This window comes from Ipomoea nil, unplaced genomic scaffold (genome assembly GCF_001879475.1).
Source record: "Ipomoea nil cultivar Tokyo-kokei standard unplaced genomic scaffold, Asagao_1.1 scaffold1421, whole genome shotgun sequence".
Taxonomy (NCBI): Eukaryota; Viridiplantae; Streptophyta; class Magnoliopsida; order Solanales; family Convolvulaceae; genus Ipomoea; species Ipomoea nil.
The window spans coordinates 2,097,254-2,113,972 of NW_017617849.1; the positions used below are offsets into that span (position 1 = coordinate 2,097,254).

Sequence of the window (16,719 nt, forward strand, 5' to 3'; positions counted from 1 at the left end):
TAATAAATGAATTACAAATCTAGTTATGTGAAAGTAGAATCCAATTACGTATCTTAACCAATTACAACTTGTCACATTAGAGAATGACAAGTTTGTGAGTGATAGGTATACGGATTACTATGCATTATACATTAAGGTGGTAATTTGTGAAATTTAAATGATAATTCTATTAAATAGTTACATACTTTAAGACGAAATTAACAATAATTAGTACCCTAGCATGAAGTGAAACATTCAAAAAGTGTAATTATATTTTTTCGATCGTGTATAATAACGACGAATTTTCTTCATCATCTAAAAATAATTACCCCTATATCTTTAGGTTTCTTTGAATTGAAGGAATAAGTCGTACACGCATATTGATTAACACGAACGAATTTGTTAAGTATACGATTGGTTGTGCCGTAATGTCGTTGTATGCATCCGTTGTCGAATTGACCAATTAGAATCAATCAATATATGGTCCATGCTATAAACAATCTCCAACATTAAAGATCCCACCTTGTATTTCTCAAGCATTTGGAATAGAAAAATATTACATAAATTTCTAGTTCCTAATACAAATTTTTGATATAGACACTTTTCTTGAAACCCACATCATAAAAAATATCTTATCATTATTTATTAAGACTCTGTTTGACAAACTTAGCTGAAAAGCTATAAGCTATGAGTTGAAAGCTGAAATGGAGCTGAAAGCTGAAAAGCTATAAGCTCGGAGTTGAAAATTGAAGAGCTGTTATGATTGAAAGTGTTTGGTAAAATTAGCTTTTTGATAAATTGATAAATGTAAAAAGACTAAAAGGGACATTTTCATAAAATTTAAATTAGTTTGTTTACCTATTAAAATTTAACATTTTATCTTTTTAAAAAATTAACATTTTGAAATAAAACTATTAGCATAATCATAATCTAACATCTCATAATGAAGTAGCAATATTGTTGCAAATCTCATCTTATAATAATAATAATAATAATAATAATAATATTTGCAGTGAAAGTTGCGGATAAAGGAGAAGAAAAAATTATTTTAATTGGAAAGGATAAATTAAGTCATTTCTTTAAAATAATAAGGATAAAGATGGAAAAAGAATTGAAAGTTAGAAGCTTATTTTGAGAACATTACCAAACAAAACTTATAGCTTATTAATAGTTTAAAATAAGTTATAAGCTCTTAAATAATCTTTGTCATACAGAGCCTAAATCATAGAATAAAAGAAAAAGATCAAAGTAGATTTAGAAATACATGTAATAAAAGAATAGAAATATGATTGGTTGAGCCATCATCACCTTCAACCATTTGGCAAGTGGTCCATTGGAATGACAACTTTTGTGCAGCTAGATGTTGAGATGTCCAAACAAAAGTGAGAAACAGTTTCAATCAATTATTTCCAAAAAAAAAAAACAGTTTCAATCAATCTAACTGCTCCATTAAAGAAAATTTAGACAAGTGACATACACTTTTTCATCCTTCATCTTAAACAATAAGTCATTCAATTATGTTTAAATAAATTTGCAACATTCTTCTCTACAAGTTAAAAAAATGTAAATTCTAACTGAGTTAGTTAACTAGTTTGTTTAGTAATCATAAGGTCTCAAGCTTGACTCGTATAGAAGCTGTCTATTAACCTTTTAAATAGAGTCAGTCAACTATGAACAATTATATTGATATATCTTTTGTGGTCCGATTCTTTATCGGCTAGACTTACAATGCGAGTTTCATCTAGAATACACATTCGTGGTCAACTTATAAACGTTAGGGGGTAACACAAAAAATTGAGAAAATTATTGTACTACTTTTTATAATTAAGAAATCAAAATTGTTATTTTTAAAAAAATATTACACCATCAACCTATTTTGATAGTAAAATTCTAAAATGTCAAAATATATTATTATGTTTATTAATATGAATGATGATTCTTTTTATTTACGAAAATGTAATTATATTTTTTATTTATAGTAATAGATAAAGTAACTTTCAATATTGCTGAAAATAAAATAAAATAAGAAATTACAAATTCTACTTTTTTTTTTTTTGAATAAATTGTTGCACGTCACTGGAGAATAAAAAAATAAATGGAAGGAAGATACCCATTAACCGCCCACGGCCCACCGCCTGGGCGCCACCTGAACGGTTGAACCTGTAGAATCCAACGATAAACCTACTGCATTTTAAATATTAAAGGGCTCAGAAATGAACTTCGTTCCATATCAATATCAATATCAATATCAATATCAATATATAGGTATTATCCACCATTTGTTTTCTTCTGATTTTTCTCCACCATAAACTAGTCTTTGAATATCATCTTAGTTTCCCGCTGGTCTTTCGTTTATTGAGTCTATATTATGGCTATTAAAAGCATGGAAATTTCCAGAAAATTTGATGTTCTTGATGTTGGAAAAGTAGTTTCAGAGGGAAAGAGAAGGGGAAATCTTGTAAAACGGGAATCCGAGGTTGGGTTTAGGAATGGGTACATTCCAGATTGGATGCTGATTGAAATTCTGTGTAGATTGCCTGCCAAGTATGTTTTAAGGTACAAATCTGTTTCAAAGCAGTTACTTTCTTTAATTTCCGATCCTTCCTTTGTTCGTTTCCATGTTTCTCGATTTCGAGAACAGCATTGGACCCTTCTTTCTAGTACTCTCCATGTCGCCGGCTCCGGAAACTCTAATTTCCCCAAACATATGTTGTTGTCGGCCGAGTTTTCCGATGACGAGAATTGCCCTCCTAGTCTCTCTGCAATTTCATTCCCCGGTTCACCGGAGGCCTCGGCGGGGAAGAGCTATAACGTCGTAGCGGTTAGCGATGGATTTGTACTGTACGCTCAGCGCGTGTATTTGGAGTGCGGCGTTACTACGCTAACGAACTTCACCGTCTACAGCCCCACGACGGGGCAATGCGTTGCGCTTCCGCCGCCGTCGCGGCGGTTCATGTTGAGCACCGCCGGTTTCGTAACCCGAGTCGAGGAGGGAGGCTCTCTGAGGAGCTTCAAAGTGGTGAGGCTCGGCTGCTGTCTCAACGCGCTGGAGTTCGAGGTGTTCTGTTCCGAGACCGGCGAGTGGAAGGACGCCGTGGTGCGCACGGATCACGAAATCGAAGTCGCCTGGCGAAGGACGCCGGCGTCTTTCAACGGGAATTTGCACTGGGTAGATCGCCGGCTAGGGATTGTTGCTTACGATCCTTATCACGCCCCCGGCGATCGTTGCCGCATCATCGGGTTCCCGGCCGGGATTGATCAGCAGTGTAACAACACCATATATAACGGGATTCCTAGTCTCTGCATTGGACATCAAGGAAGATTATGGTACTTCGAAGTCCTGGTCACATCCGAAGATGATTTCCAGTTCTCAGGTTTCTGTTCGTGGGTGCTCGGAGATTACGACGACTGCAATAGTTGGTCGCTGTATCAGAAAACCAAGATCAAAGATATCTCATTTGCCGACAACCTGGATATTGACGTGCTAGTGGGGTTCATCCCTGTTCCAATCGCCTTCCATCCATTTAAGGCGGACATGATTTTCTTAGGATGGGGCGACGTCCTCGTCTCTTACAACATGAAGACCAGAAAACTGGAAGGTGTTGATATCCCAAACGGAGAAACGCTTCGGAACGGTGGCCTGAAAGGGGAGCCTTGTTGGTGGCAGACATCCCTGTTTCTGCTCCCGACATGGCCGACATCCATTGCCATTCCCTCCCATCCGTAAGATCCAAAAAGTAAAGTTATATATTTAATGATTCTTATTAAAACATTCATTAATATATGTGATCATAGGTTTTGCTTTACTTTTGGTTGGTAGCTTATGATTCATGTAACAGGATTTGTTATCTAGTTGCATTGCAACTTGCAAGGCATAAAATGTGGTGGTGTTATTTTTGTCTGTAAAATATGTACAAGTAGCTTTCCCAAAGATTTAATCCGTTATTATTATTATTATTATTTATTTATTTATTTATTTATTTATATATCTTTATTCGGTGTATGAAACATTATATTATCTTGGTGGCGAACATCTGGGGTCCAGGCGTGTCTGATACCTAATTAAGCAGGTCATTCAAGAGGATAATATGTCTTGGTGTTTAAGAACCTAGATCCTAACATAAGTTAATCCATCAATATTAAGAAAGATTATTAAGAAATAAATACTTGAGTAAAAAATTGACCCCAATTCAATACATTAATCTAGTATTTATAATAAGTTACAATAAAATCTACTCATTTGAGCTGTCATGTGGCACCCCAATCCGGTGCAAACAATAATCAATAAAGGAACAAGTCTGTGTTGAAAGCTACTTAACTAAAAATGGAGACTGTTAGTCTACAATCTCAATTTATTAGTTAATGGTAAGTGCATCCTTCAATTTTCTCCCTAAATCATGGCGCTCTTTTCAGTATGCGCGTTTATCCGATTGCTTACAACAACTTGAGCCGACTCCTATCACCCTGTCGGGTATATATATTTCTATCAATCATCTAGTCTCTCACTTTTCATAATTCACCCTATTGACGACGCGGGAAATTAGCATGTTATCACTTCTTCAACCTTCCTTCTTCATGTCATCCTTCCTCTTCAATGCGATCCCGCTTGGACTCTATTGTCTTGCCCCTTACATTTGTCTTCTTTTACCCGTCCTCCAACCTTTTAATGCGTTTATTCCTTCTTTTGTCGACTCCTTTTTCAAGAAGGGCGAGTTGACCGCGCACTGATTCACTTTTCAAGCTTTCGGCTAACTGCTTAGCTTCAAAACTTATATCTTCTTTTTGCCAACTCTTTTTCCAAGGAAGAGCGAGTTAACTAAGTTTCGACTACATTTTCAGGTCTCTCGCCAATTGCCTAACTTCCAATGCAACCTTATATATTTTTTTTGCTGACTCATCTTTTAAGGAGGAGCAAGTGCCAAATCCCTTTTCAAGCCTCCGGCCGACTGGCAAACTTCCAACATTATATCGTCTACATTCCTATAATACTCACACACTTTTAAAAATAATCTCACTTTCACATATTAGTATAATATATGTGTTGATAGTTGCTCATTTACTAAAATTGGGGTTGTGTTCTGGACGAGTTGGAAGATGGTTGGTGTCAGGTGCTTAGGATGTTGGAAGTGCATTATAGGCGTTGCCTGCTGGATGGCATGTTCGTTGGGGTGGACTGCAATGGTTTTTGCTACTATACTTTTATTAATGTTTTCTTTAGCTTTTTGGTAAAATAGTTAGTCTATCATCAAATTTGACTTATTTGATCACTAGTAGCTGTGTTGAGCATATAGTTATTAATATGCAATCCAACTATCAGCCTAGGCTTTTAGCTGAGATGGAACACATGCTTCAATTTGATATTAGAACCAGAAATCTTTGCGCCACCCATAAGCGACTGAGCATATAGCCATGCTTATGCTTTTAGTTGAGATGGAACATATGCTTCAATTAGCTGTTTGAAAATTGTTATGCCATGAACTCGGATGCACATTGCAAGGTGGACCCAGGTCCAAAACGACACACCTTTGCACGTCTGGAATAACGGTGCCGTTAGTGGCACTGATTCCTCAGCTAATGATATATATAGTGAATATAGATTAAAAAATTATGTTATATTGTTGAATATAGAGTTATGTAATTGTGAATATAGAGTTAGTTCTTTAATTGTAAATATAGAGTTCTGCAATTGTGAAATTGAGTTCTGTAATTTTGTATATTGAGATCTAAAATTATAAATATTCCATTTTTAAATTGTGGATATAGAGTTCTAAAATTGTGAATATAGAGTTCAAAAATTGTGAATATAGAGTTATGACAAATGGCAAGTTAACGGTAATGAAGGAAGCAATTTTTAAAAAAAATTCAGATGGAGTCGTTTTGGACCTAGTCCTGTAGTCCACCTTGCAAGGTGGACCGGGTCCACAACATAATTTGCCGTGTTTGACTTGGTTAAACAATATCAATATGAGTGTTTAATTAATTAGCTTTTTGTACCAACTTATTATTCCAAAATGCTATAATTCAAAAAGTTGCTCAAAGTTGAGTTTTTGATTAACTTTTTGAGAAAATCATTTTGTATGTAATTATCTAACAGCTAACAGTTAATTTAACAAACATTTTTCTATAATCAGCTAATGCTATCAACTAGTCAAACTCACTAATCCAATTAGTTAACGGTCGTTTACCAAACACCCACTATCTCTCTCATACTTTTCATATATGCCACCTTGCAAAACTCTAACAAAAATTGAGCAAAACCCCCCTCTTTGAGATGCTCAAAGGAGGCCATTGTTGGATTCATTGTGGGATGGCTTGGATGACCAAAATTTGGATTGCGGGATTGCACCTCAACCAACCTTATCACTATAAAGACTACTATTTATAGTACTGATAATAATATAGACTACTATTTATAATAGTGAGAATGATATGTACCATGTCATTATTACACTTCAGTTGAAGCATGTCTTGTAACTCTTGTCAGTAAAATTTTAAATAACTACAAATAGGAAAACCAATTATAATTGCACATAGCTTATGGGTTCAAACTTAGAAAATTAATTAACAATTTCTATAGAGAATTGAACTTGAAATCTTGTGAATAACAAGACAACTTAAATATACAATTTAATCTAATTAAATCTTTAGACAACTTAAATATACAATTTAATCTAATTAAATCCTTGCTTCAATATCAATCTTCAAACTTTACATAGCACAATGCACACCTGGACTTTGATTGCGTTTCCATGCAGTGCAACACACAATAGTTATGCCCTTGGATCGGGGTCCACCTTACAAGGTGGATCTGTGTTATATTCACAATTTTTTAACTCTATATTCACAATTTTAGAACTGAATATTCACAACTATTGATTTTTTTTTTTAAATATTGAAAATAACTCAGCGAGTAAATATTCAGTTATGTAATTGTGAATATAGAGTTATAAAATTGTGAATATAGTGTTCTGTAATTATGAATATATAGTTCAAAAATTGTGAATATAGAGTTTTGCTATTGTGAATATTGAATTATGAAATTTTGTATATTAAGATCTAAATTTGTGAATATATAATCTTAAAATTGTGAATATAAAATTCAAAAATTGTGAACATAACACGGGTCCACCTTGCAAAGTAGACACGGATCCACAACATAATTTGCCGTGCAACACAATAGTAGGTAACATCATAATTATCCTTGGGCCAAGACACTTAAAAGTTGGGCTAAGTTTAAAATTATCCATTTTACTTAAGTAATCAGGCTAATTGAATGTTATTGAATTGGATAAATTTAAGTACTACTCCATATTTTACTTTTAGTCATCAAGTATTGTAATATTCCTACATTTTATTTTATTTTAAATCTTACCTCATTACATCTTTGATTTTTTTTTCCTTGCCATAATCAGTCATTCAACATTAAATAAAAAGGGCCTACATGTAATTTAACCATTTAAACTTCTTGCCCCAACATGTAATCTCTTCCTCTCTCATAAACGCTTTTAATTGGAAGATCAAATTACATGCTAGTCATTTTTATTAAACTATGAAATGATGCCAAACCAAAAAAAAAAAAAAAAAACTATGAAATGATAAAAATTAAAATGGAGTAATTGTGGCAAGTAAAATGAAAGTCAAGGATGTAATAAGATACAATTAAAATAATATGAATAAATATGACAATATGGCCGATGACTGAAATTGAATAAATATAAACACTACAATGACAAAAAACTATTAGGGATAAATTAAATTTTAAAAAAGAAAATGTAATAAGCTGATAAAAAAAAACTACTTGAAGTATCTTTTTTATTTTTAGTTTATTGACATCAATAGATCAAGCCAAAAAATTGTTTTACCAAATACTCAATTTAGTTATTTGACTAAATCAATCAACTAAAATTGATCAAACAAGTCAAAACTTTGGCTGACAAGCCATTATCTAAACCACCCTTTGTCTCTTATCACCTACTACATATAACAATTTTTTTCTTAATTAAAATTTTGATAAATTTGATTATTGTAATTTTAGAATTATTAAAATTAAGGATAAAAATTAACACATTAATTTCACCTATTAATCATATTAACTTGTTAATCAGCACAGCACTACCTTAACGTGGTAACGTCACATTATTTTTTTCTACTTAAAATATATAAAAGTTGAAATAGATCGCTTCGCCATGTGGTCCACGTCAATATATATTTTATAGGTAAATAAAACATTTTGATTTCCGTATAATGCTATTTATTGAGAAAAAATTTGAGAGGACTAATTTTAATATTATCATTGACCAAACGAATTATAATATATATATATATATATATATATATATATATATATATATATATATATATATATATATTTGTAACAAATATGAAAATGGAAATATGAATACTTTTTTGAGTAGTTCTAATTATGCCAATTCTGTCTGGTTAAAGCTCAAACTTAAAACCTTTCTTATAAAAACAACAGTAATGTCATTAAATAATCATAAGTTACTTGTCAAAATGAAAATATGTCATTAAATAATCATAAGTTACTTGTCAAAATGAAAATATAATATAAATCACAATTTTGCATTAAGTAAAAAGTCAAATCATATAACTAGAAACATAAATTTAAAGGAACTTAAAAAAGATTACACTGGCTTTTGGAATATTTTTTCCATGTGGGATTATATGATTATGGCAAATAATAATGCCTTAACAAATCTACAAGCCCACAAACCAGCCATAACAATAAAGAGTGCCTGCTCTCTTCAGCATGCATATACATGTATGTAACATTACTTTTTAAAAGAAACTGTATAACAATGATTATAAAAGAAAATATATAATGCATCTTTCGGAACAGATAATGCATGCAATGCATCAAAATAAAATATGTGCATGCATGTTGTTTGTGGTATAAGCTTAGTTAGCTAGAACTGGTTGCGGGAGGCAAAAGTCTGCCCAAACTTCCATGAAGAAGGTACAACGTTGTAGAAGGCCATGGTCTTGCCATTGGTCAAGGTTAGTCTGAAAGAAAGTGTTTGGCTTCGAATGTCGAATCTGGTGCTCCAATTGGCTCCCCAGTTTCTAACCATAGGCACCCATGTTCTTGTCCGAGATGCTCTCATCCATGCACTCTTTATATCTCCACTTCCTCCCACGTTAGATATCATCACCATATTAAAATTCGATTGCCCTTTCAACGTAAAACGCACCCCCCCTCTCCTCCTACACCCCACCCTGCACCAATAATAATAAGCCTTCATCACAATCTTTTCATAATATATACTTGTTACTTTATTCCATCATAAAGTTTAAATAATTCCAAACTTTATTAATGTTGAGCGGAGGCTGGTAAGGGTCAAGTTCAGTACTATGTAGCTACCATAATTATTTGAAAGAGACCAGTAAAGGGGTAAGTAGCGCCTGACTTTTGAAAATGTGATGGCAGTCGATAAGTAAATAACATTGTGCGTTATAATTTTTGATATAAGTACTCGTAACCGTTTGATTCTAACAATTCAGATAGATACCTTCTGTAAAGGACGGGGACAACGCCTTCGTTGGCTTGTCGGGCGATGCGGAGGAAAGCGGGCAAGGACATGTCGAAGTGGTGGCGGGGGGAGTCGCACCAGCCGCCGTTGCCGTTGGGGGGACAAAAGTTGGTGGCGGTGACGGTGACAAAGGCGGGGGTGGGGAGGCACCATTTGGGCGCCACCCTGTAGTTGCACCTCACTTGGTAGCAAGCGCCGCATGCTTCCCCGTTTCTGAACAGCGCAGAGCTCAACGCCGTCGTGTGTGCTCCAAATCCGGCATGATACGGATTATCATAACCACACGCGCCACCTGCATATACATACATTATATATTCATTCATTCATTAACGATATGATAGAGATGATCATTGAATCGTAAAATATATCAATGGAAAATTAATTTACCGAAGGTGGAGGGATCTTGGTTGACACCATAGAAGGTTGCGTGGCCATTAATCCAACGGTTCGTTTGGCCGTTTATCCCATGGATAAGAACACTAATACTTATTACAATAAACTCAAGAAATTGCCGGATCGACACAGCCATTATATTACTTCAGACCGAAGTGACCTAATAGGATGGTTTGTTGGAGAAAAATTGAATTGAGTAGTATATGCTAAAGCTGAGTAGTTGAGCTCCATTTATAATGAACCAATTCAATAGCATCATGTTTTCAATCAACGTTGTATACAGTGGGACGCGGTTTGTCGGTGATTACACAAAAAAATTTAAAAATAAAATAAAATCAGAAGTAATACTGCATGTGCTACCATCTTTACTCAATCTTTTACTTTCTAAGGGTGTAACAACATAACATGTTTTGATTGATATAGAACAAAAGGTGAATGTTAAATTTTGTTTATTTATTTTTCTTCATTCATAAAATCAAAGATCAAAATTTATCACATGAATCAATATAACATGTACTTTTTTTCCAGGCTCATAGATGAATTCGGAGCTTATTCGAGTTCGATGACTTAATTGCTATCTCCATATAGTTCAATAGCCTATTTGTAACTTTTTTCAATATTTTGTAGTGAAATGTAATAACAAAACTTAAGATGACATCTCGTGATGATTTTATAGTATGACAAAAACCAATCTAAAAACCTCACTTATGAGATTGCTCTTAACTTTATGTAGGGTTTATTTTTATTAGGCTCTTCTTGGTCAACTTATAAAATGATAGGACCGGTCTGTTCTCGAATAATTTGATTGACTTGCACCGCTACGTAAGCCTATCGTTTCCCATAAAACAAAACCTAAACAATGTGGTATTGATTAATGTTTTCAGTTTGCGCGTTATTTGGCGGTACGGACTACGGAGGCGTACGTAGTCGTAGGAGGACATGGAGCATGTTACGTTGAAAATAGAAAGGGCAAGAGCATGTGATGCCGTTTAATCTGTATTTTAACAATTCAGTTTGTCGGTGATAATCTGCTTTTCCGATGCCTTGTGGAATATAATCTGCTTACATATTATTTATTGATTTTTCTCAGGTTGACGAAATAATTTTAGCATTAAGGAAACATATTCTTGTTCATGGGACGGGTCGGGTCGGATCGGGTCACTATAAAATGTAATTCATATACTAGTAAATGTATTACTAAATCAGAAATAAAACGTTTATTACTTATATGAAAAAATGTAATATTTTTTTTAAAAATGTATATTTTTATCTCAAATATTACATTCTTTTATCAAAATTATTATATTTTCCTTTATTATAAGTGCAACATTAGTTGAGGAAAAACATGCCAGCACCAAAAATATATGGTCAAATTAAAATATAATTGAAAAAACCCTAGACTTTCTTTCACATTTTCGAGTGGTTGAATATCAAATGTTATCAAATTGTAACTATATAACTATGCATATTTATATAGTTATTATCAGCACAAAAGAATCAAATAAAGAAACCTCCAAAGTGTTAAATATATACGGAGTAATATAATACTCCGTATATAAATATAAATTTACAATCGAACTATTATTCTAGACTTTTAGTTGAGACAGAACATATCTTTCAATTCAATTTGGCATAAAAAAGTTTACATAAATGTGCAATTCAATTATCAATTTAGACTTTTAGTTGAAACTGAACCACTCATACAATTTAAGGTAGGAGTGAAACTCAAGTAGTAACCTAAATCAAATCTTCGACAATTTGAAATTGTCAAATTGAAACTATATTTGCTATGATAGAGGAAAAAAAAGTGCTAGAATTTTTATCATAGTTCCACGATTATTAATGGATTTTTAATCTTAATCCTCAACTTTAAAAGCTTTTAACTTTTGGTGCACAAATATGTAAATCCATTTTACCCGTTTTCCTGTCAAAATGAACTGGTACGTGGCACAAAATTGGATGTAATTTCAAGCATACTACACATAACACAATCAAATCATGTCAGATCCATTTCTTCTCGAGCACATGCTCTAATTAAACCCACATCTTACCCACCAATCTGTCACAAACTGTGCTTTCTTTAATGCAGCATCAACTATTCAACTTATTATACTCTAATAGCAAGATGAAGGGAAAAAATGGGAATAAAAATATAATGCTCAAAACAAAAATGATGAATTAGGTTATTGCTTTTGTGTCATTCGCCATTGAATTTATCACTTTTATGTAATTAGGTCATTAAACTTAAAAAAATGTGTAATTAAACTATCAAATAAGAAAATTTTGTGCATTTGAGATTTTTTTTTTGAATTTCTTTTATTGCAATTTGAGTGGAAAACGTTTTATTCTTTCCTCCCAACTAGTATGGCAAAGGATGGACGACTCTTATTACATACTATATATGTAATCAATATAATCAAATTCTACTAGAAAAAATTAGAAAAATATCTTAATTGCTTATATTTTTCTTGTTTAATGGTTTGATTGCATACTTTTTAAGTTTATTGATCGAATTGCACAATAAGTTCCAATTGTTATATCGTGGAACCTGGTTCAATACACATAATTTTGACTTCATAATGTACAGAATTAATGTTCATAATGCACAGAATTAATGTTCATAATTCACATACACATAAACATGATATAATGAACATAAATTCTATGCATTATGAACATGAATTATGTACATTATGAATATAAATTCTGTGTATTATGTTAAGTGTTTATGTGTCTTCATTATATTGTGTTTATATATATGTGTATTATGAGAATTATGTACATTATGAAGTCAAATTATGTGTGTTGAATCAAGATCTATAGTGCACTATGGAGAGTGGACCCCGGTCTAGGCCGGATATAAATTGTCAATAAGTTCAGTGGCCAACTTGACATAGAGACAAGGAACATATGTGAAATTGGTAGTTATCTACAATATGCTATTCATTAAATTATAATTATTCTACTGCTTGAAGGTTATCGCCATCATCCCAGGGGCAGGCAACTGAGTTGGATTTCTCTCTATGCGTTAACTCACTCACGAAATGGAAAAGTTTAGCTAAACCCACTTCTCATCTTCAACTCCAAGACTTTATTCTTTCTTTGCTATATTATCACTAACATTTTCTTCTCTTTAAGGGTGAATTTACCCAAATACTGCAACTTGTAGGAAGGCTCTTTGGACAGATTGCTTGCACAAAATTTAAAAAACAACTAATAGTCGTGAGACCAAAATAATAATAATAATAAAAATAAAGTCTATATAATATATTATACATAACCACCCATATAAGTGGGCCTTACAGAATTTGAGAGCAAACAACTACTTACAAGCTTTGACGTTGATAAAAGTGTCCGAATGTAAGCCGTCAAACAATCAAAGTGGATTCCAATATCCAGTGCACGAAAGCAGATCACAGAAAATAAAGCAACCTTTTTCTTGAATGTCTTTGTTCACTGTAATCTCTCCTGGAAACCTAAGCTACGTATATATTTCAGTAATATCTATGCTATAACTGTTGGCAAGCTCTGACACGGAATTTATAGTCGAACAACTGTACAAGGAAAAGAACTCGGGGCAACCACAATAGTGGTAGTGGTTTTTGAGGAGGCAATGCTTATGTGGAGGGGAGAGAGAGAAGAGAGAAAGTTTGATCTTTGCTAAAGGACCTTGGTTTTTGTCATATCTTTGGGCCCTATCAAGAAAGAAAAAAAAAAAGCAAAGTTGCCTCGCGTGAGGCGCAAATCTCGCGCCCGTGCACTCTAAATTCCATGTTAGAATAGGAGAAGGCATACGAGAAGGCAGCAGAGGAGAAAGATGTACAATCTGTTCAGAGACTTGTCCACCTGCATTTCTTGCCTCCTCATTCTAGGGGTGGTACCACTGGAACTTGGATAAGCAAGTAAAGTTGTGTCCATGCTTCCAGGCGTCCTTGCAGAGAACATTTCTCCAAACATCCCAATGGTGGGGCTGAAAAAGCCAGATGGTGCCATTGAAGCATAGCTGCCAAAGGCATGGGGGAAGTATTGCTGATGGTACAATGATGGTGGCCGAGGATGAAAATGGTTGGGCTGAAGTTGTGGATTTAGGATTGAGTTCGGAGCTGAAGTGTTTAGCACCATGTTCACACCAAGAGCTGGTGGCCTTTGAGGAATGGGCAAGTCTAGCTGAAACTTGTTGGAATCGGAGTCTGATGATGATAAATCATGGCCATAAAGGGGGACAAACGTGGATTTTGAGATACATGCCTTACAAACAGGACATTTAGGTTGCTCCGCAGATTCTGTGGAGGAGCTCTGGACCTCGAGCCATTTGTAAATGCAAGGCCAGCAGTACAAGTGACCACAAAAAGTAACCACAGGATCATGGGCAGGATCTAGACAAATGTTGCAATCAAAATAGCTCTTAGCATCTTCTGAGACCATTTTTGGAACAGAAGTTGCATCCTTCTTTTGTTTAAGGGAAACATCTCCATCACTTCCCGAATGCATAATGGGCTCATGAAAGCCTTGTTCAAATGCCATGATATCTGCTCAAAGTAAGAAAAACAGCAAATTGATCATTCACTTGGCATATAAAGTACATACTGAATAATTTTTCTTGTCATTTTCTTATCATTCACTTGGCTATGATGTTAAAAGAGAAACTTGTAGCCAAACAAGATAAAAACAAGGGTAGTCATAAAAATCACAAAATCCCTGGGGATCACTTCATTTGATAATTTTATCAACTTCAATCACAGGCAATTCACCAGCAACAAACAAATCAACTTATTCATAAACTAAAGGCAGATTTTTCAGATAACAAATAAAGACTCAAACAGCCTGAATTTATTTGGTCTAACGCCAAGAACATGTGAACAACAGTATCCCTTCCAAAACTCTATTGAAATTCGCCTTGAATCAAAACTTGTGATATTCAAATTCCATTCTAATTACTAAGCTTCAAAGTTAGCACATAGAATGAAAACGCCGTTAACAATAACATTTATTAACAAAGAATGTTTTTCCTGTTCTGGTTACGCTAAATACAACGGAGTAATCTTTTTCCACCAGCTCAAACATCAATTCCACGTTTCAATTGCTTAAATCATAAAATCTTTCATTTCGATTATACCAAAACCCTAAGAAAACGAGGCAAATGCAACAAAGGCATCCAAATAATCAGAGATGAGATCAATCAATCATCGCAATGTCGCGTTTCTGCTCAATTTTAGAACGGGAAGCGGATAAATAAAACAAAACAAATACATAACATGAATGGAATGAGAGAGGAATTGAAGAACGTACCGGTACAAGAATCAACTGGAAACGATAGGTCGAACGGAAATCGGCAGAGGTCGTAGAAAATTTTGTTTGAAGTCCGGCTTGTCCGAGAAGGAGCGCATTAATGGCGATTGGAGAATCGAGAAAGAGAAGAGGGTGAATGAATAGGAAAGGGGAAAAAGATTTTGTGCATTTAAAGGGTGGAAGCGCTTTAATTCTTAACCCCTCGTAGCGGCGTGGACGGAGGAAATTGGACAGAGATGGAGGCGCGTGTGACCGTTTTTTACTCTCCAAGTGACACTTGGACTCAACCCACCTGCGCGTGGGCCTATTTCTTTGGATTTTGATTGCTCCAGTCATATACATTAATTTTATTAGAGAAAGAAAATAAAAACTAAAAAGTATAAAATAGAGTAAAAGAATGAGTAAATACAATTTTTACCTATATATATTATTACTCTTCTTTTTTGAAAAAAACAAAATCTCATTTTGTCAACATCACCAACACAAAAATCATTAACAATTAAAATCAAGATGTTATGATCTTTGATAAAATATCAAAATTATATAGTATCAAAATATCAAAATTATCTAGTACGGAGTATCTTTCATTCATATCCATTCACCATTTAACAATTTATCAACAAAGGAAAGCTTTGAAGAAATTCATTAATGACTTTTATGACAATCACTAAGGTGGATGGCAATATTCTCTTGCGGAACGGAAGATACTTTAAGTAAATTGTTTACAAAGTGATTTTTATTTTTGTCCGAGAGTTTTGTTAGAATTGGGTATAACACTTGGAAACAATTGATGGATAAAAAAATTATATGGATAATAACATTAAATACAACTAATTCCCAATAATTCAAAAAAAAATTGTCTTTTTCCAAAAAGAAATAACCAAACTATTGATGCTTAACTAATGAAAAAACAAACATAATGAGTGTTAATTGAACATTGATTTTAAAAGATGACTTACATTTTCTTTCTTTTTTTTTTTTGTTCAATTTTTACAAATTAGATTACAAAAATAATACTCTAAGAGCATGTTTGGTTCACGTCAATAATACATTTTATTTTATTTTATTTTATTTGGTCCATCAAAGCATCAATATTAGCACTACCTACAATAATCTCTATGAAATTTAAAAAATAAAAATAAAAATTGCGAAATGATAAAATCCTTGAATAAGGGAATAGCGCGGTCTGCGGTTTTACTATGACAAGTTGCGTTCACGCATGAAGCTTTCTATCTTATCTACGTCTTCCGGGATGTCAACACCATGAGTCTCGTGATCAACTTTAATCACTTGCACGCCGGAGGATAAAATATGAACATCTATCCACTCTATAAACAACACTCAGTCCTACAAGAATGAATAGCCACACAAATTGGAGACCCTTTTTCCCAGTATCTTGGTAACTTCTTCTTCTGCCATCAGATACATACTGTCTCAAACTGTGCATGTGTGTCCTTTTTTAAAAAACAAATAAATAACCATGTTTCAAAGGAAGATTTGGCAAATA

At 33.6% G+C, this 16,719-nt stretch overlaps 3 protein-coding genes across 3 annotated transcripts; 1 reads left to right on the plus strand and 2 right to left on the minus strand.

Moving 5' to 3' along the window:
• The first annotated feature begins 2,215 nt into the window (after nt 1-2,215).
• On the plus strand, nt 2,216-3,915 carry LOC109188463 (F-box protein At3g26010-like). Its single transcript, XM_019339161.1, has one exon. It carries the CDS (start codon nt 2,348-2,350, stop codon nt 3,704-3,706), a length of 1,359 nt encoding a protein of 452 aa, XP_019194706.1. The 5' UTR covers nt 2,216-2,347; the 3' UTR covers nt 3,707-3,915.
• Nucleotides 3,916-8,543: 4,628 nt separating this feature from the next.
• Nucleotides 8,544-10,081, minus strand: LOC109188155 (expansin-A12). Its single transcript, XM_019338705.1, has 3 exons — nt 9,918-10,081; nt 9,510-9,822; nt 8,544-9,216 (listed from the first exon to the last, which is right to left on the minus strand). The coding sequence occupies exons 1-3, from the start codon at nt 10,057-10,059 to the stop codon at nt 8,907-8,909; spliced, it is 765 nt and encodes a 254-aa protein (XP_019194250.1). The 5' UTR covers nt 10,060-10,081; the 3' UTR covers nt 8,544-8,906.
• Nucleotides 10,082-13,148: 3,067 nt separating this feature from the next.
• On the minus strand, nt 13,149-15,473 carry LOC109188156 (E3 ubiquitin-protein ligase RMA3-like). The gene is made up of 3 exons (XM_019338706.1): nt 15,213-15,473; nt 13,698-14,452; nt 13,149-13,495 (listed from the first exon to the last, which is right to left on the minus strand). The coding sequence occupies exon 2, from the start codon at nt 14,445-14,447 to the stop codon at nt 13,698-13,700; it is 750 nt and encodes a 249-aa protein (XP_019194251.1). The 5' UTR covers nt 14,448-14,452; nt 15,213-15,473; the 3' UTR covers nt 13,149-13,495.
• Nucleotides 15,474-16,719: the final 1,246 nt, after the last annotated feature.